At 26.4% G+C, this 22,626-nt stretch overlaps 1 protein-coding gene across 1 annotated transcript in view; it reads right to left on the bottom strand.

Moving 5' to 3' along the window:
- LOC122498797 (homeotic protein empty spiracles-like) overlaps positions 1–22,626 on the bottom strand; it is a 37,209-nt gene that overhangs the window by 6,671 nt on the left and 7,912 nt on the right. Inside the window, exon 2 of the mRNA XM_043606708.1 lies at positions 13,161–13,333. Coding sequence (XP_043462643.1) covers positions 13,161–13,333 — 173 coding nt within the window. The remainder of the gene's footprint in view (positions 1–13,160; positions 13,334–22,626) is intronic.

The raw sequence follows: 22,626 nt of genomic DNA, 5'->3' as shown, positions 1-22,626 counted from the left end.
GAAGAGAAGAAACACTGTTGCGATGAAAACGAGCGCAAAATCGCACGGAGCGATCGCACAGGTGAGATAATGAGCTCTCTGAGGCAGCAGGTTGATACGTATATACATATATGTGGATAAATATCTGCCTCGAGTTCAGTCAAAGCGGCACGTACGAAAGTGCACTGTACGCAAATGGAGTTACACATAAATAGGTACGTAATTGAAGCTGCTTCTGGAACGCGTAAGTGACAGGTGACCGCCAAGCACGTAAACGGTGTGACAGTCGTATACATTTTCTATACCCACTTTACATTGGCCTCTCTTACTATATACCATACTGCCTACTTATATACACCTGCATATCGCGCAGAACTACATATTTTTTTGAAAAAGCGCAACCATTCCGTCAATACAAACACTCAGCAAATACGAAATCAGGCATAACCTAATGTATAAGACTGTTTCATTACCTTAATCCTGCAAACCTCTTGTAACTCCACTTTTGGTCAAGAATTTCTTTTTAATGCGTAAAAAATAGGATTCTGTGAATTTTGAATGTCAACAAATCAAAATCGCGAAATATATATAGGAACCAGTGGTGCATGTAAACAGTTTACTTATGCTCTCTTATGTGTAGTTGCGTCAAATGGAGTTATGAAGTTTGCGGATTAAGCTGACGATCTGTTTCAAGCGAATCAAAAATGATAAATGTTGGAATTACAACTATAAATATTAATATTAGAAATGAATCTTTAAGGAAAATTGGGTGGAAAGAGAAAACAGGTGAATGAATTACTTGAGTCCCACTTAGGGTTGCAATTTTTCGTCAGTCGTACAAAGACGGTCCTGCGGTAAATGCATAAAGCTGTACGGTTCAAAATAAACTAAAGCCTAAAGAATCTATGAAACCACTGATGTTAAATACCACATTAATAATTGAGGTTCCGGAAATGCATATGAATAAAATATTTTTGTACCTATTCGCATTTATTACTTTCTCCATGAAAAATTGTTTACCTTCAAACATACAATACTTCAAATTTAGACCTATTATAGTATAATCTCCATATTCGTTTCTAATGTAGCAGATTTAGATTGTCAGCAAGTTTGCCAAAAATATTTGTGGAAAGTTTCAACCCGCCCGTCGCTCACCTAATAGTTTATCTTTCGAGTTGAGATAATGCATATACGCATATATCAAATATGTTGAAAAATGCGAAAAGTAAAGTATTAAAAAATAAATTGTAAAACTAATTGAATGTTACACTAAAAAACGATCACCATAAATATTATTAAAAAATTGAAGAATTCACGAATTTAATAACTTTTTTTGCGTACAATAAAAGGTAAATAGAAAATGCTATTAATTTTTTCATAATCTAAAAAAGAAAGAATAATAAAAAATTTCTGAAGGTGAAATTTGAACCAATGAAAAGTCACATGAGGAGTGGTGTTTAATCCCCTCAATATACAGTGGTCACGTTCGGAACATTATTTTTAATCCCCCCTATAACGATTGCGCCCTCATCGGATGTACACAAAATAAACCGACGATATTATTTTTCGAACCTCGCTATACGCACATCGCGAATAAATTCATTGTGCAAGGGAGGAGGCATGTAACCAATTTTACTTATATTATATACAGTGGGGAAGATGATCATTGTTTTGTTAGGGTGAAATCGAAGGAATTGCAAAAACGTCTACGACCTCTTGACAAATTCGAAATGCATCTTTCTGTTTCTGTTTCTATACGTTCATCCTTCTATTCCTCAAAAATTTACGCATTCTCTTATTATCTTTATCAACATTGCTCAATTATTTGGTATTCGACGATAATGTCCAGACAATATTGATGTTAAGCCAAACTATTAGAGAAAATTTTTTCCAAAGTTAAATTATTCCCCAAACGCTTAGGGAAAATTTTTTCCTTTAATTTTGTTGCATTTTTCCCGAAAGTTTTGAGAAAATATTTCAATATTCAACAAAGTTTTGGGGAAAAATATTCCTAATAATTTCTTTTTTTTGTAAATTTTACAATTAATGATGAATATTTACCAAAATTGAAGAAAATAATTGTAGTTTATAGAGATTCTTTTCATTTCTCAAAATATCTTTGATTAAAAAACTAATTTACAAAATATTATTCAAAAACCATAATAAACAATTATAAAGAACATTAATAAAATAGTATCAATATTATATTAATTATAACCATATTATATTAATTATAACCCACACTAACAATAAAATTACTTATCCCTAGGAGTTGAAATTCTTTGAAATTAACTGATTATACACACAAGTAGATTAAAAAATTTATTATTGTCGTTCACTATTGTTCAATACTTATAAAATATAATATTATAATATATTTATTTTGAATTATATTTTAAACTCATTTTTTATTTAAAACACTGTAAAAACAAGAAGACTTTCATCTAATTCCTCTGGAAAATGCTGTAAAGCAAGTGACGCTAAAAGGACCTTTTGACAAAAACTTCTAAAAAAATGTGAAAATTTTTCAAATATTTCTTTTATTCGAAAAATTTCACAAACTTTTAGTCGAAATAAACCTATGATACAAAAAACCGGTATTTGAAAAGTCATAAAATAGGATCTCTTGCAAGGCGGAACCCTTAGCTGGTCATCTTAAGACAAACCAGATGTGACAAACATTTTAAAAAGAGAAAGATATCTTCACGCACAATTTATATTTTTAGTTTAAAATGAAAATATTTTACGAAACATGATAAAAATTTTAGTTAAAGCTTAATTATTATACGCGGTGCTTGTGTATAATTTTCTTAAAAAATTTGAAAATATTTTCAACAGAATTTGGAATTTATTTCCCAACTTTTTGATATAAAATAACAGAAATATATTATAGAAAATTATTCCCAAAATTTTTACAGTGAAGTTAAAACTTTATAGTAATACTTTTTAAATAAGAAGACAGTTTTGGTTTAAACAAAAATAATATAAAATTACTTAAAAATCACATCAAATAAATTTAGCGTATTATTGTATTTTAAAAATTTTAGGGTAATTTTATTAATTTTTGGGTTGTATTCACCTATTTTGTGATTAAAATTATATTCATTGCAATTGTTGGGAATTTTCCCTAACTATTTTTAAATAATATTCACTAATTCTTTGGGGAAAACATTTTCATTAGAATTTATGGAAATTTCCCCTAACTTTTTAAATGATATCCACCAATTTTTTGGGAAAAATATATTCATTAGAATTTTGGGGAATTTTCATTAAATTTTTTGGTTCATTTCACCAGCTTTTTAAGGAAAAGCATTTTTCTCAAAAAATGTAGAAGATTCACCATAAATAATTGGTGAAAATTCACAAAAAAAATTTTACAGTGTGTGTAAAAATTTGAGCCGATTTGAGAGATTAAAAAATTACACTTGAATCTTAAATAAAGACTTTTGATGTAACGAGCATTTGTTATAGTAAGAACTGCTGTTGAAAACAGTTATTTTCAGAATTTCTGTATTAAAAATATTTTATTTTTTGTTAGTTTCAAAATAAATTATACTCACTATCTTCATAATATAGTAAAAACAACCACTGAAAATTGTTATTTTTAAGATTTATGTAATTCAAAGAACCAATCGACATTTTTGCTATAGAAATTTCGAAAATAACTATTTTCAACAGTACTTTGTAACTTAAAAAAGTTATAATTAAATTTAATACTATATAATTATATGCAAATAATTTGTACACAGATTAACTTTACAAGAATAAATTTTAAAAGTAATAAAACTTTTAATTTTATACGACAAAATTGCATACATATACATATAAATTAAATATTTATTTTTAATTTACACAAATTAATTCTACAGAAGCATTTTTAAAAAAAAATTAAATGTTTAACTCTTCATTGTTCAATTAAGTATACTGAAAAATTGTGATCTATTCAACTCTATACAAATAAAGTCTGTTATAGTATAAATGATGTTCAACTCTATATACATATAGTTAAATAATTGAACATTGTTAAACACAATAAGGTCTGTGAAGAGATAATTATTAAAGTTTTTATTGTAAAAAATTAATCTGTGTACAATTAACCGAATATAAAAAATTAAAAGTAAGAAACTTACTTGTATACAATTTAATCTTAAAGAGTTGAACGTTTTTTTATTATTTTGAAAATAAATTTTTTCTTATTTAAATAAACAATAATAGAACTTATTGAAAATACTTTGAAAAATAATGTTTGTAAGGAATCAATCTAAATTAATTAATTCAACAAACATTATCTTATAAATATTAAAGAATAATTAAATCATTTATTTATTTAAATTATTTCTAAACAGCTTTTAAACTTTATAGCTCAGAATTATTATTATATTTTTTCTATGTATATATAATAATAATCAGTAATAATAACAGCGTTCTGGTTACGTTAAATAATGAAGTTTTATTGAACTTTCAACTATTTAACATATTTATTTACTCAAGATATTGACTTTAAATGTCGGTATAATCTCGCCGCTTACTTCACAGTGACATTCTATTGTGGGTAAGGATTTGTAGCTTGAAAATCAACTTTAGAACTCGTAGGTGTAGTTTATTACATGCAAATTATATACTCCTGGGTTCATGTTACCGAGTGTACAAGGTGTAGGTAAGGTATTATACTCACAACCAATGACATACGACAAAACGTGAACAGTTAACTAAAACGAAATGTGGCAAAAGATACTAACTACGGTTGCTGCCTTATTATATATAAAATGAAATATACAAAAGAAACTTTGACGACATTTTAACTGACCAGTATGGAGAAGATTCACAACTATATTTTTAAATTAAAAATGTTTAAGCGGAATAACAATGTAATTTTTATATTTCAAAATTTAATATTAAACCAAAATTTATATATAGAATTTATAAATAATAATAATTAATAATTTTGTTTATTAATTTTATTAAATTCTCTATTTATTAATAAATTATTTTTCTTAAATTACTATTATTAATCCTTTATTTTTAGAGAAAGTAAAAAAAAAAATTTCGAATTATAAGATAACGAATATATACAAAAAATTTGAGGAAGACATATGAATACACTTTGAAGTTCATTTTATGCATTTTAAGTATACACGCGTGGGTAATTATGTCAAGTAATTCTACTTAAGCGATACAATGAGAAACAATCTGCAGAAGTTATGCCTAGCTAAGATGATAATTAAGTGACTTTGCAGAATAAAAAAAACTTGTAATTATTCAAGCAAAAGAATTGATAGGAATTACAACTATTTGTTTTAGAACACATCGATAGATGGCAGAGATTATTCTTTATCTTTATTATTTACTTTTTTAAATAAAATTAGCAATTTTAAAAACAATAGAACGTAAAAATTTTTTATTCCAATTTTTTTTATAAAAATAAAATATGAATTGGAATATATAGTTTTAATATTATTATAATTATAATAATCATATATTCTGACATGGGGAATTCAGGGAAAAGTCAGGGATTTTTATTAAAAGTACCTATAATGAAAAAAATTAAATTTTCAGAATTTATAAAAAAAATTCTGAATTTTTGTGTCTTTTCTGTTTGACTCATAAACTATGAAATTACCACGAATTCTAATATAAAACATTCAATTTTTTCAATTTCTGACAAAAATTTCTTTTTAAATAACTTAAATTTTGAACAAATATCATAAAATATAATTATTTAAAGAATAATTTTACTTAAATATTTCAAAATTAACTCAATTTTAAAAGAGTTACGTTTACAACTTTTATGAATAAATGAACTTTAAACGGTTTTAATTTGAAATTTTATAAAATTTCAATCTTGAATGAATTTAAATTGGAATTTCTAATGAACTTAGATTTTTGAAAAACTTTAATAATTAAAAATCTTAAAATTAGTTGAATTTGACAATATATATATATTTAATTAATTATTAAAAATAATAGATTTGTAGAAGAATTTTAGTTAAAAACACTAATAAAATTGAATTTTGAAGAAGTTACAAATGATTGCAGAAATTCAATTATTTTCAAAAGTACCTAATAAAATTCTTATCACAATATTCAATTATGTTAAAAAAATACAAAAAAATCTCGACAAAATCCTAATTATTATCTTTATAAATAAAAAAATTCTTCTTCAAAATTCAATTATTTATAAACAATTTTAATAAAATTGTACCCAAACATTTAATTATTTTCATAAATAATAAAAATTTTACAGGAATTCAAATATTTACAAATTTTTTATAAGTTTCTTCTGAATAATTCAATTATTTTCAGAAATAATAAAACTCTTCGCAAAATTTCAATTATTTTTAAAACAAATTTAATCAAATTCCTTGAAAAATGTAACTATTCTAAAATTTTTTATTAAAATTCGTCAAAAGAATTCAATTATTTAAATATTAAATTCTTCAATAAATAATTTACTTTTGCGAATTTAAATAATTGAATTCTCGTAGAATTTTCTAATGAAAATTTATTTGAAAATGAATTTTAGTTTGAATTTTAGATAATAATAGAATAGAAAAATAATTTTTAAGAAGTTACAGTTACAATATTCTTAAAATATAAAATAATGATTTTAACACTAGATCCTCTTTAATTATTATAAAACATATAGATAACAATCGTTATTTTTATGTCTTATAACAATATTTTTAAAATTGATTAATTTCAAAAAGGTTTGAATTTGAATGTTTTGAAGAATTTTAATTCCTACGAAAAAATAATAAATTAAATATTTAAAATATTTAAAAAAGAAATTATTGTTTTCGAATAATTTTACATAATTAAAGATATTCGTAAATAAATTTAACAGAACATTTTTTTCTATAAAATTTTTTTCTTTATTTTCTAAAAATTCAAAAATTTTCAGTTTCATTTTCAATTAAATTTTCTAATTGACAAATATAATTTATAAACATTTTTTTCGTTTATTTTTAAAAAACTATGAATTTTATTAAAACGATTGAAATTAAGAAATAGAATTGATGCAAATTATTTTCTAATGAAAATTGAGAATTTTCTAAAAAAATATTAAGAAACGGGAATATCTAATGTTTTTCTTCCCAAGAGAAAAAGAAATCAGTTTGTCAACAATATTGTTATTGAAAAATAACAATTATGCATAAAATGGGTATATTTCCTACTTCTTAATCGGAATTTTTTAACAATTAACAATTTTCTAGTATTTTTTATAAATAAAAGGAAGAATAATTTTCATAATAATTTAGATCGCAGTCAAACGAAATGTATTATAAGAAAAAAGCATATAACGAACAAAATGGGTTTATTTTTTATTTGTTAATTATAATTTTTTTTAAATTTTCTAATTTCTAATATTATTTTATTATAAATCGTGAAAAAATACCTGGATATTTTCTATTTGTCAAACAATGTTTTTTAAAGAAAAAAAAAAACAAACACAGAAACTAACTTCAAACTGCGGACAGAATGAATGAAAGAATACGAAGATTAATATTGGTTAATTTTACATTTATTTAAACCATTCAATAGACTTTTAACAGTATATATATACGTCTACTGTAAGTTTAGAAGTGTAATGAACGACAATAGTAATTCTTTTGTATACTTAACCTCACAGTTCATATAAGAATACAAAATGCGTAAGCTTCTTGTATACTATATATTTCTACAAATGAATAATAATTTTCTTCTTGTGCCATATTCAAACCAGTTATAATTAATTATATGTATGAAGCACCATTAACCCCCGGGGTCATTTCATAAAGTAACAATTAGCCTGTTTGTTATTTAAACTACTGACTTTCAACCGTAATTGTCAATTTAAATTAAAATAAATATTAGTGTATAGAATATTGCGAAAACGACAAAACTTAATTAAATTAAAAGTTACTATTATTATTGGTAATGGGACGGAAAAAAATTTATTTAACCGTGTCATAATTCTAGGAATGATTGACTTCCCATTAGTCTAATCTGCATCAATTATAATATGAAAGATTATTCTCTGCCTGCAAAAAATTGATTTGAATGCATCATTCTAATATAAATTAATTTCTATTTTGCAACATTTCCTGAACATCGTAATTTATTTATTTTTTTAATCATTAAATCATCACGGAAAAACTTTTTATTTTAAAATTTGACATTGAGGTCCCAGGTGGAAAAGTTAACGTTAGCTAATGTTAGCTAATGCTACTAACGTTAGACTAACGTTATAATCTGATATTATAGTGATCAAAAAATGTCGTTAGACTAACGTTAGCCTAACGTTGGTTAACGTTAGTCTAATGTTAGTAGCATTAGCTAACGTTAACTAACGTTAATTTTTCCACCTGGGGTATTATTATAAGTTTAGACTTTATTGGAGATTCGCTAGGGGATTAAGAAAAAGTTACAACTCTCTAGCTTTATTAGAATGAAAAGTTGCAAATAAACAATATAAAGTTTTTAAAATAATTTTTATGATTAGTTTTTATAATTTCTATAATAATTACTGATTTGACGGATTTTAAGTCACGGCTTTTGCTGCGATTGTCTAAAAGAATCTAACATTATCTTGTTTGTATCTGCAATAAATAAAGGAGCAAAGATAAAAGAATGAAAAATTGTTCTTCCTGCAGTGCACGCAATGAAAATGGTGCATCATAGATTTGCAAGAGTTAAATTTCAATAATGCATATAAATAAATTCAGTTGTTTCGAGCGGTATACACACATAAAGTAAGATGCCTCTTTTCTATGCTAAAGTGTTTCTCCGAGTGAGGAATATATTTTCGGTTGATCGTCTCAACATAAGGAAAGATTGGCACACGAGATTTTTCATAATAAGGCGAACCGTAAATGTTCTCTCGCACCAACCGGTGAATCCTTCATAGCGCATTATGTTGCTCTGATCGGTAATGGAGAAGTTTACATATTATGCAGGCCGCGTACAATTCTCTATGCATAATGAGGCGCGTCGTCGACGGACTAAGAATAAAGCATTACGAATGCGCTGTCATCCATCTGTTCGAATGTAACCGAGTTCTTCCTGGCTCAAGAAAGTAAGGAACTTGGCATACAAGGAGATAAAAATTTTAACTTCAAACCCAGAGAGAGAGAAGATGCTGCGACAACTTGGCGTTTTTGTCTTTGCAGTCACGATGTATACATACCACACGAGACACAAAATGTATTGTAAGCTATTTTCTTACACGGAAAAAATGAATTGAATAAAATTTACTCAAAAAGTTGAGGAAATCGGCTATCACGTGGGCAGTATGATGATATTTAGAATTATTTTCAGATTTATTGTATTACAATAATATTGTATTATAGTTTTCAAAGTGTGTTCAAAAAGTAATCTCAGGATTAATAGAACCCAGGTGGAAAAGTTATAATCTGATATTAGTGATCAAAAAATGTCGTTAGCCTAACGTTAGTAGCATTAGCTAATGTTAACTTTTCCACCTTGGAAATATAAGGCTGAAGTATAGTATATGCATTTATTCATAAAGTGATTTACTTTTGGTGTCTTTCTATGCGTATTATTTAGTTACGCATTCGCCGACGCATCTCATAGTTTATTCAAAAGTTGAGTAAAACGAAGAACTACTTTCAGGACGCACGTATCTACTGTCAGGACCGAATGTAAAACTTCGTGAACCCATAGAAATTTTATTACTGAAAATTAATTTTGAAGAATGATTTAAACTATTAAATAAATATAAACAAAATGTCAACTATACTTTGGTACCTACTTATTAAAATCTTATCAAACTAAATTATAATACTGCGGTCATGCAATTTTACCCTATTTTCTTAATTTTAACTATAATAATGATTAGTTAATGAACTGAATATTAAGTATCTTTAAGGACCGACTTCCATTAAGTGCGGTTTATGAAGTAATTGGCAAAAAAAGCTGCGACCTTCAGACTAACCGTGGCCCAGATTTAGGTCAACCAAAAATTTTAAATCTCTTCAAGTAAATTCTTTGGAGTTTTGTCAACCGTCGGGCCAATCAAGAACATTTTAATCTTCCAACCCCAAAACTCTATAGCAGCCAACCTAAATTTTATTATAAATATTTTATTATAATGTTTTTATTTCGTTTATTTCAGTTATAATGTTATTTAAAAATAAATTTTTAGTGTTCAATAACATAATAAAACTTAATTAAGAATAACTATACATAATTATAGAATGATTCATAAATTTCTTTGCACTTTTCTTTTTTCTCGCTTCTTATCTTCTTTTCTTCGCTTTTCTTTCATTTTTTCACTTTTTATTATATTTTCGGTTACTTGGTGATAAACAACATAAAACAATTGATTTGACCAACCGACAAATTGAATATCCACGTAAAATAAATAATTAATTAGAAATTAGAATAAATACAAAAATGTGCACTGTTTTACATACATCTAAAGTAATATGTGCCCCAATTTGGGAGCAAATTAAATAAGAAACTTTGCAGAAATTAATGATTTGACCAGCGACATATTTTTCGTACTACACCAGTATCACAAGTATCCAACAATTATTTTGCTTAAAATATAGTTAAAAATAAAAATAAGAATCACGCATATAAAATTTAAATTACAATTTAATTGTGCTTCTAACTTCAAATGTTTTCATTTAGTTTTTTAATGTTTATTTTATAAAACCAAGATGATTTGACCAACGACACAAAAATTGAGGTACACTTTTTTATTATATCTTTTACAGTTTTTGCTTTTTAATATTTTAAGTTTGTTTATGGAATTCTTAAGATATTTTTAAATAGTTTATATAACAGTTAAAAACTTGTTTTCCAAAAAAATCTTATTTGAACGCAGTTAAAATATACCTACTTTTAGAAAAAGTGAAAATGACACTTGCAAAATCATGATATTGTGAACTTTAATAAAGCAAAACATAGAAAAAATGTAAATAATTAAAAATCGTTAGTTTTGATATTTAGGATGTTTTAGTGAAAATAATGTGAGGGACATAAAGGTTAAAAGTTCCAGAGATTCGCCCATATGAGCGTACGTGAAAACGACTTTTTGGTTAAAGTGAGAGTGTATAAGTAAAAAAACGTATAATTTTAAATTTTTTTATAAGTAAAAGTGATAGTGTAAGTAAAAAAAAAACTAATTTCAGTTTTGGTTAAAGTGAAAGTATAAGTAAGAAATAATTTTAGATTAGTGAAAGTGAGTGTGAAAGTGAGTCTATTTATGTTTACTCTAACGATTAACGCGTATGAGTGTAATCACAAGAACGCAACCCCTGTAGAGCTCGAGGAAGTCACCCGTCCAAGCTTTAATTGCGCTGAAGTTGGTTTAATCTTGATGATAGTAATATTATAATATTACTATCATCAAGATTAAACCCTATAAAATAAATTTTAACATATTATGGTATTTTAATATATTATAAAATTGCCAGGCAATGTTCCTACTGGACGGACATAATCAATGTTGGGTCATAATTGACCGTCAACATTGGAAAAATTGCCATGTAATATATTAAAATAATACTGAGCTCAAATTTTATTGTTAAATTAAATGTTTAGTTAACAATTTAAAAAGAAATTTTTAAAAAAATTTTTGAAGTTAGTTTTTTAAATATATCTATTCCACAAAGCTTTATATAAGGAATTTTGTCAGCAATCTTTATGAAATCACTTATATTATTGAATTAATTTTCTTCATCCATATTATTATATTCTTGGGAATTATTTTTCACTTTGCGCGCATTTTCTGTTTAATAAATAGTTGATTTCATGCACATAATAAACATACAATTAAATTTATTGCGCTTACTGCTTTATTAACAGGTACTTATATCGTCAAAATAATCCTGTTAACTGTTCAAACTCTTAATGTCCCTTTCGTTATAATATGTACCACACGAGATCTACACATTCAATTTTCGATATCTAATCTTCAGAGCTCATAAAGATTCTGCAATAGCGAGAAAATACAAAATATTAATTACATGCGTCCACTACCCTATATTTAACTTCTACGTAGCAAACAGTTTATATCATTTGCACATAAATGAATAGTAATTAGGTTTATCTTTGTAATTAGTCTTACACTGTGTGTTAAGCCTCTACTTTGCATAATTAGTTCAATTCACTTCTCATTTTCTCGATGCAAAACGTGTAAAAATCAGAAACTAAAAAGGCACAATTTTGTTACACACAATTTATTTCTTTATCGTATTATTATCATCTTATTATTTAACGTTGCATTTTGCTTTGCATTATTTGTTTGTTACAACAACAATTCTGAAAAGCACAACATTTGAACTCAATAGTTTGTCAAAATTGTATGACAATATTGCCCGAACTGTGGCAATATGATTGGTGTCAAAAAGATAAAATCTATTCTTTAGACCTGATGTAATTGTTTGTTTTCTAATTTCAATTAAATCCCAACTTTTAAAGTCGATGTTGAAAGTTAGAATGGTTTAGATTTACATTTGCGACTCGAGCAAGCTAATTACTTACGATTAGTCGCGCTATTACGGCTAATCAGTCTTAATACAACATGGCTCACACACTTTGCTATACTAACTCACAAGTAATAGGTAGAATTCTTTGCCACGGAAACATAAAGTAAACGAACAATTATCCAGTGACTCTTGGAGAAGAATTACAATTTACAATCTTAAATTTTTCTTCAGATGCCCAATTGCCATGCATTTTTTTGTCCTTCCTACAAATGTGTGTCTGTATATTAGAAATATAAACTTCCGGACAACGGGATATAAAGATAGCGAAAGAAAATAACATTTTAGATTTTCCCATCGGATTCACGTGCTGCAGATAATTACCAACCAATTATATATGTAGCTGACAAAAATTTATATACGCGAGAAATCCACGCGGGGTCTCTCGTCGCTAATTATTATAATTGCAGCAAACATCGCTTCATGGTAAATGTTATTATACTCACCTAGTCCAGTTAATGACTGTTTAATGACTAAATTATTTGAGAGTAAATGCGCATTTTATTCAACGATTGTTTGCTGTGTTGATCTATAGTCGCAGACTTTCGACATTTTCGCAGCTTTAATATGTGTGTGTGTGTGTGTTTGTGAGTGTGTAATAGTGTCAGCTTGTGCGAAAATATTATAGCATAATCACCAAGTCGTGAAAGATATTCGCAAGGATAATAAATTTTTGCAAAATCTTACCTGTGTTTCCGTGAGCGAAAGTGCTTGTGCCAATTGTTTCCTTTCCGCACCAACCACATAGTGATTTTTCTCAAAAGCGTGCTCCAATTTCAACAACTGACTTGGACTAAATGCAGTTCGTATTCTCTTTGGTTTCCTGTACGCGTGTACCAAAAGTCCTCCAAAATCGGGGCCTGAAAAATTAAAAATGAAGGATTTTAAAGTTGGGAAATCAGATTAGAATACATACATTGTTAACCTTCTATTGACTGACATAGTTGAAACTGCACTACGGATGAACATCTTATTAAGAGAGGATCGAAGAGAGGTTTATGTATTGTAGTTATATATAAATAAATATTTTTACATTACAATATTTTAAATAAACTATATTTATACATATGTAAACCGCAAAGCATGGACGATAAATGCTGGTATCCCAGATAGATATCTAAGTACGCGGCCATTTGAAATTTTACCCACGAATACCGTCCTATCACGCAGCATATAAATTGGAATTCTCCACAAGTGGTTCTTGTTATCGATTCTTCAAAGTAATTCCTACTACAATATCATCGATTATTATTAAGAGGCCCCGAAAGATTTCAAAAGATTAAACTCCCTAAACCATAAACGTTAAAAAAAACTTTTTGACAGGAGAGATTTTTCATGCATACAGGTACAGCAGCATAAGAAAATAAGAAAATTACAAAGTGCTTGTGAAATTTATATTTTGATAAAGAAATTCGACTGTGTTTTATTTTAACGAGATTAATTTGTGTCTAATGTGTTTTTAATTGCTCTCGAAAGGAGAACAAGTTTTATTTGACTCCTACTTCTTCTTTCCTGATAATTCCTCTGTAATTGCTGCTCGAGTTTAACTTTTAATGCGTATTGAGAAGCGAGTAATAAGCCGCTTGAGATTCATGAATAAACAGGATACTCGCAATATCTAATTTACCGCTTTTCCTTCTCTCACTTCCGCTTTAGGATTTACTTGGAATGTGAAAATTTATTTCGATTCCTGAGAAACAGATCATTTAAAAGCATCAGTATTAAACTATTATTTTCAAAAAAAAAAAGGGTATACCCGCAAGAAAATGGTCTTTTAGAAAGAAAAATAATTAATCATGATGTTTATCTGAGAGTTCAAAAAAATTAAAATAGATGCAGTGGAGATTTCTAGGAACCATATCAATAAGTCATTAATTATACCCAAATACCACAACATAATATGATGTCAATATTACCACAACATTTATTTTGTCCGCCCTTTTGAAACTTCGCTTTGCAATGTTAAAAAATATTATAATATTAAAATTATAATAATATAATATATATAATATATATATATATATATATATATATATATATATATACAGTGAGTTCTCGCGAGTCGTTCAATTCTCGAAAATTTTCAAGATCATAAAACTCACGAGTCGTTCAACGCATAAGCCACGCCTCCAAGGCGATTTCAGGGATGTGTGAAACATATTTATCGCCCCGAAAGACACAATATTCAATGACTTTGGTCCGTTTAAATTACACAGCACTGAGCACCGGCGCGCGCATGCTAGAAATTAAACGACTCGTGAATCGGACACTGATCAGCTGTTGAACGACTGGCGAGTTTGAACGACTCGTGAGTTGAACGACTCGCGAGAACTCACTGTATATATATATATATATATATATATATATTGTAGTATAATAAAATTAATTATTAATTATTAACTATATTAATCTCCGTATTCTTTACTTCATTCTGTCCGCAATTTGAAGTTATATAGTTTCTGTATATGCTTTTCTTTATTTTGTCCTTTAAAAAATATTGTCTGACAAATAGAAAATATTCAGGTATTTTCTCATGATTTATAATAAAATAATATTACAAACTAGAAATTTTTTTAAAAATTATGATTAACAAATAAAAAATATACCCATTTTGTTTGTAATATGCTTTTTTTCGTTTGACTGATCTAAATTATTATGCAAATTATTCTCCTATTTATTTATAAAAAATAGGTACTGGATGATTATGGGAATTTACTTAATTTCTATAAATAAAGCTGAATTTTCGCTTCTTCTGAATGTTTTTTTGAATTCGGATACTTTAATAACATAAGAATTGAATATGTAAAAAAATTATTTAAAAATTATCTTTATATTCTATTATTATCTAAAATTTAAACTAAAAATCATTTTCAAATCAATTTTTATGTGAAAATTCTGCGAGAATACAATTATTTAAATACAAAAGTAAAATATTGATTGAATAATTGAAAGTTTCTTAAAATTTAATTCTTATTAAGAATTTTATTAACAAATTTTTAAATAATTAGAATCTTTTGACGAATTTTAATAAAAATTTTTAGAATAGTTACATACATTTTCAAGGAATTCGATTAAAAATGTATTAAAAATAATTGAAATTTTACGATGAGTTTTATTATTTTTAAAACTTATTGAATTATTCCGAAGAAATTGATAAAAAATTTGTAAATATTTGAATTCCTGTGAAATTTTCATTATTTATGAAAATAATTAAATATTTGCGTACAATTTCATTAAAAATGTATTTAAATAATTGAATTCTTTTGGGTAATTTTATTAAAATAGTAGATATTGAAAATCATTAAAATGAGAAAAATTTTTGAAAATAATTGAAATTTTGACAAGAATTTTATTAACATTTTTTGAAAATATTTGAATTTTGAAGAATTGTTTTATTTATAAAGATAGGTAATAATTAGGAATTTGTCCAGATTTAACTAATTTTAGAAGACTTTGAATTATTAAAATTTTTCAAAAATCTAAGTTCATTAAAATTTCTAATTAAATTCATTCAACATTGAAATTTTATAAAATTTCATATTGCAACCGTTTGAATTAATTTTGAAATATTTAAGTAAAAGTATTCATTAAATTATTAATTTATTTTATGATAGTTGTTTCAAGATTTAAGTTATGTAAAATGAAATTTTTGCCAGAAATTGAAAAAATTGAAGGTTTTGTATTAGAATTCGTGTTAATTTTATAGTTTATGAGTGAAACAAAAAAAAACAAAAATTCAAAATTTTTTTTATGAATTCTAAAAATTTAATTTTTTTTAGTACGATTAGTGAAAATTCCTGAATTTTCCCTGAATTCTCTTTGTCCGAAAATATGATTATTATAATTATAATAATATTAAAACTTTATATTCCAATTCACATTTTATTTTTATAAAAAAAATTTGAATTGAACATTTTGACGTTCTATTATTTTTAAAATTGCTAATTTTATTTTTAAAAAAGTGAGAGAGTGAGGTTGCTAGTATATATTATTATTTATTTTTTATACTATATTAATATATTAACATTACCAAACAATGTTTCCATGTTACCAGGCGGACATAATCAATGTTAAGTTAAGCCTCAATATTGCCATGCAACATTGACACAATATTGAACTCATGATAAACAGATTAAACATGACTTAAATTAGAGCTCATACCATCTATACTTTAACCTCTAGAAGTAGAAAAACCATGTACACAATAAACCTCTGCTTTAAATAACTTATTGCCTATTAAATATAAGAATTTAATTTATTTTAATTGCTTGTCCGCCATATTGGGTCCGCCATGTTCAATTTATAAAAACTTTAGCCATATTCGTAATCAGCAACCCCAAAAACCATGGAGTAATGAGTTTCAAGCTAACAATCTATTTTAAACACTTTTTTACATTTGTTTATAATATTGTTGAAGGGAATTAACTTCAGTCGCCATTTTGGAGCAGCTATTTTGAAATTTATTAATTTCAATTATAGTCCTATCATTATAAGCTTAACTCTATCTACGGAAGTGTTTTACACTGTTAAATATTCTATTTGTAATAATTATATACACTATATGTATGTATATACCTTAATAATAAAATGCTGCGTCTACAGAACAACTTGAAATTAGGAGTACTCGCATTTGCCTGGACAACCCGTCTGATGGGTTTTCTCGCCAGAGGAGAGGGAAACTGTAGAAAACCTCTCTTGAGTACAACCGGTTTATCAACAGCCTAGATCTAATGGTCTGTACTGGACAATAATCGACAGTGCACATCATTATACCTCGACGTCAAACCTCCAGCTTGATATATCTTGAAAGTACATGTAAAAAAAATTTACTCTGTTATCCACAGTATCTCTTTGCACCATCTGCAAACTGATTTTGTAGTCTCCATAAACAGCTGAGAGTTTGCAGAATACACAATCCGTTTTTGTTGCGCATCCCCAAATATTTTTTGGTTACCACAAATCAGCCGTCACAAAATAACTAGCCAATTTGTGTTTGCTAGAAATTATAGCCAGCTCAGAGGCAAAAGCTCTTTATGTGCAGGCTCTTTTTTAAAATAATACTAAACTTTCTGGTGATACATTTTTTAGATGATGTCTGAGATACTTCTTCAAAATTTTAACTTTTATCCGCTGTCACTACTAAGGGAAAATAAAGTAACTTATATTATGTCGACAGAATAAAAATAGTGAAGTTGACAATGATGAAAATACTCAAATTAGTAATAATGTTAATGAATGTTTAATTCTTGAAAGTGTTTAAAAAAGCGTCTTTAAAGTTCCCCTTTTATAAAACAAGTGTTTTTATGAGGGTGCATGTTTCAAGCATAATCGAGTCAGCTAATAACGATCATTAGACTGTTCATGCACAGGACCACCTGCGCAAATGTCCCTAATCACATAATGAGTCATTCAACCCACACAAGCACTATGTATAATAATACAGGATAAATCTTTTATTAATTAAACTTTTTGCATAGAAGGGTTTTTTCACGAAAATTATAAAGAATAGTGAATAATAAACCATCCACTACTTAGAATATACCTAATAATATTTCTATATAATATTATATAGATCTATAATTAATAATATTCTAATATTATCTATATAATATTATTCTATATATTAAACACAACACATATATAGTTCTCTGAAAGTACTAGATCCTCTCCCTAATAGCCATTTTTAATTTAACAAACATATTCCAATTCAGCAACCACCAAAAAAAAATTCTTGTCCGACATGACATCTTAAATTTGACATTTTGAATTTTTAAGTTTGATAAACATATTCGAATTCAGTGACCCAAAAAACCCCTAAGTAACCATTTTCAGATAAATTTAACGATTTTTAAAATTTTTGTCCGACATTCTGAATCCGCCATTTCACGTAATCGAAAAAATTTCACTAAAGTGTTTCAGTTGCTTAATAATTCTAATTAGATTATAGCAGAAGTCTTATTAATTAAATTTTCAAGAGCAAATCAATAACAGTAATTACACTGTAGAAAAGTGAGTTGGAGCAATGCACTTCAAGTATACATAAAATGTGTTCCAGTTTTGAATAAACTAAAATGGGCATTATAAGGGGACTTTCTGGTCAAGAATTTAAATCAAATCGATTTTTCTTTTCTTCCTTTAAAATGTTCCTTATAGTATCATAAAATTACTGTCTAGAAACAATATTGAAAAAATATATGAAAAAGAAAAAAGTTATAGCAATTTTTATGACCTCTAAAATTTTACACTTTTACCCCCCGTTATTATCTACGGTGGTAAATTGACCCAAAAAATACGTCATTTTTCGGTTTTTTGAGAAAAATTGTAAAACATTAAAAAAATAGTTTTTGAGATTTGTTGTTGAGAAAAAACCCTCATGAGGAAATTCGTTTAATTATGATATAAAATCTTAGAATATTTCTAAATTTCCTATAGAATATCTATATATATTTTATGTAAATATTTATTTATTTTAATATTTTTATGTTCTAATATTCTAAACATAAATATTCTTTACACGTGCTTTAACGATATGCAGACAGTAGGTCAATGATATGACTTTTTTCTGAGAAAATACATATATTTAAAATCCCATAAAATCAGATATCTTTCTCTATTATCAGGAAATTATTTTAAATTCTCAAGACACTTTTATTTCGGAGAAACCGAAAAGACGATTTTCAGTGGAAATATTTATTCAAATTTTCCAATCTGAAAAGTTATATGATTATACTTCAAATAAGTAAAAATGTAAGGTAGTAAAAAAAATTTTTTTTTATTTACTTTAACAAATATAAGAAAAAGGAAAACAGAGAGTAAGGTTAAGAGAATAAAACAAGTTGTATAATAAAAACTTTCCTTTTGAAAATTAGTTTCTCTTACAAAATTTTTTCTTTTAGTTCAAAATAATTGCAAAGAAACTATTCCTTTTTTCGCAGTTTTCCAAAGTTTAAAAAATGAGTAAATAAAATAATTTAGTTAATTAGAATTATTATTTACAAAATATGCTGGAGGAATGAACAAAAAGCCGCGAATGCAAAAAGTGACAAAAAACTATATTTCTTTAGTATACTTGGGCAAAGTTTGGATCAACCCTACTTGGCCCCATGGGATTGCCCCAAGAATTCCTAAACTGAAATTTAATTGGATTTTCTGTTTTAAGTAAAAAATGTAAAAAAAATAAAACTTGAGTTATTTATATTAATATATTTAAATAATATCCCGCATTAAAATGTTCCCAAAGGCCAATCTGGGTTCCACTTAAAAAAAATAAAAACTTTAGTTAATTTTATTTAAATAATATTCAGCTGTTCCTTTAAAACAACCGAACAGTATTTTTTCTCATAACTTGATTATATTTTGCTTTACACATTTTTATTTAAAGATCATCATCAGTTGAAATAAAATCTAAACACAGTTTATAATCAGACACTATTGTAAAAGTATAAATGTTTATTGTTTCATTGTAAATGTTTTATATTTAAAATAAAAAATGTATAAAAGAAAATATGGTGAAGTTACGAAAAATGCAGTTCGGTTGTTTTAGAGAAAAAACTGAACAGTTTCTGAATTTTTTAGGTCCAATTTTCACACCGTTTTTTATAAAATAGAAATTGTATACTACATAGCTGAAGTTTATTTACAATATTGAGTTTCTCTTTTTAATTAATTTTTTGTAATTGTTTCAGATTAAAAATGTAATGAACCTGATTTAAAACATTTTATTTTCTCTCTCAACTTGTTTGGAGTATTTTGTTAGAAACCTGAATCATTTCTTCCACTTTGTTGAACTAATAAGATTTAATTCCCGTTTAAGGCTGTGTCATATTTGTTATATAAAAACATGTTTTTTTTCTATTTTCTAAGAAATGATGCTTGAATAACATTTCGCCAAAGATTTATTATAGGTGCAATATAGATGTTTAAAATTGAATGCTGCAGCTGTTAATAAGAACACAACTTTCTCTGTCACTTATATATTTTGAGAAAAAAAAAGAAATTCGTTTATTTTTATATACTATTCAGAATAAAACCGAGTGCGCAGTCAATAAAAAATTGACCCTACTTTGGATGTTGTAATTATAAACTAATAAGTTACAATTGACTTTTTTAAATAGTTTACTAAGTGGATTGTAAACTTGTCAAAGTGTTTACTTCTTCTATGAATTACAAATATACTTATATGTATATATAACTAAAGCATCTTTGGTATTTTTTCTTATCGAGCAATCAGTACTATTTATTGATTCCCGCCAGAACATAAATTTCATTTATCTGAAGTGCAGAAGTTATTATTTCAGAAGTTAGTATTTTTCTTTTTGCAAAAATTATGTTTTATTATCATTGGTCTTTATCATGTCCAACTACTGGACCCCCTAAAATGACATGACTAACTATTACAGTAAAGAAGCAAATATTTATTTTCTGGATTTATATTTAACTAAAATAAAAATTTAGACTAATTTCTTTTAGTTTGAATCCTTTAATCATAATACAAATGAAATATAAAAATTTTGTCAAGTAAAACTATATTATCTTTGTAAAAATCGTTGCTAAATTTGCTACTATTTTAAAAGTGTCCATGTACTGGTGCTTTTACCTTATTGGGACGTATTACGACCAATTCTTTTGTAGCGTAAATTCTATACTTCTAAGTTTTTTGATTTCACGTTTATTCGCCTAATTTGGCATTCTAATCGAAAAGACTGATTATTTTAAATTGTAAATTGATGATTACAAGCAAGAAATATGGAATTTTGCTAAAATGTTAACAAAAATGAAATTTTACAGACAAACTGTATACTGTTGATCTAATACCATATGATGAGTATAAATGTACCCTTTTCTAATTTAATGCAAAAATCGCTGCGTTACAGAATTTTAATGTTCAGAATGTGAAAAACCTCATTTCAAAAAACCGAAATTAAAGATTGTAAGGCGCAAATATATTTTTAGTTCTTCTGGGAAGTTATTCATACAATTGTTTTAAGTCTAATACACCTTGAAGTTAAAAAATCAATAGGTTTTGAATCTCCACCCTGCATTTTGAAACAATAAAAAATAACGGACATCCGACAAAGTGGTCCCTTTTCATTTTTCTTTCTAACAACGAAATAAATTACTTAAAGTATCAATAAATTAATGAAAGCTGATGCATCATTCGATATGTGAGATCCTGTATAGATTAGGAAGAAAGAATAAAGCATATTCGATATTTTTCTTTAAAAGTAGTAAATTGCTATATTATCTCGGAATCTAGAACCGACAAAGTGTAATCATAATCATCATTTTTACACTTTAAAACAATCACTCTTATGATTAGAATGTTAAATCGATGTCAATAAACGTGAGTTCGAAAAATTTAGAATTCACGGTAAGAAAAAAGAATGGTATCTTATACATCTTGAAATGAAATGTTTTCAAAAGTATAAGATGCTTTATACGTTTTATTAGCAGTTTTCAAGATATTTCTTCCATTTTAGAAAAGTAAAGTTACTTCGTCAAGTTTTTTTAAAATATCTTTTAAATTAAAATGTTTCTGGCCCAATAAGATGTTGTTTTACCTTTAAATAATTTAATAATTAAAGATTTCACAACTTTCTTTGCCTATAGCATTAATTTTTATTATAAATGCACCCAAATAGCATAAAATTTGATAAATATGAATGTATTCGTTATAAGAATTTTTTCGGTCTTGACTGGCCAAGAGGCATAAGTTCAGGCGGAAAAGTCAGACGAATGCCAGAATTTTCAATCGTGGCTGAAATCCGCGCCCATACAAGCAGCCTGACCGACGGTCTCTATCGATTCGGATGATGTCGAATTATTTTCCGACTTTCGGATTTGCTTTCCTATACTGCCACCAGTATTGTTACTGATGTGCTAGATTTTTTCCGCTCGCCGATCACGTCTTTAACCGTCATTGGAAGAGTGCCATGTACTGACTCGGCACTGTAATGCTTTGGTGTGTAATTATTAATTATTAAGTCTCTTATATTTCAGAAAATTGTTAGTCATATTTTTTTAATTATTAAGAAAATACTATTTACAAAAAATTATAAAGTAAACTAATATCAAATAAAAAAGCATGATGAAATATTTTACTATATATTGAAGTGCGGCTATTCGAAAACAATATTGAGAATAAATTTTCAGT

The sequence above is a fragment of the Leptopilina heterotoma genome, unplaced genomic scaffold, assembly GCF_015476425.1.
Source record: "Leptopilina heterotoma isolate Lh14 unplaced genomic scaffold, ASM1547642v1 Lhet_16, whole genome shotgun sequence".
In the NCBI taxonomy this organism is placed as follows: domain Eukaryota; kingdom Metazoa; phylum Arthropoda; class Insecta; order Hymenoptera; family Figitidae; genus Leptopilina; species Leptopilina heterotoma.
The sequence above is the reverse complement of the archived record's forward strand: the minus strand, read 5'-3'. Positions and strand labels throughout refer to the sequence as shown.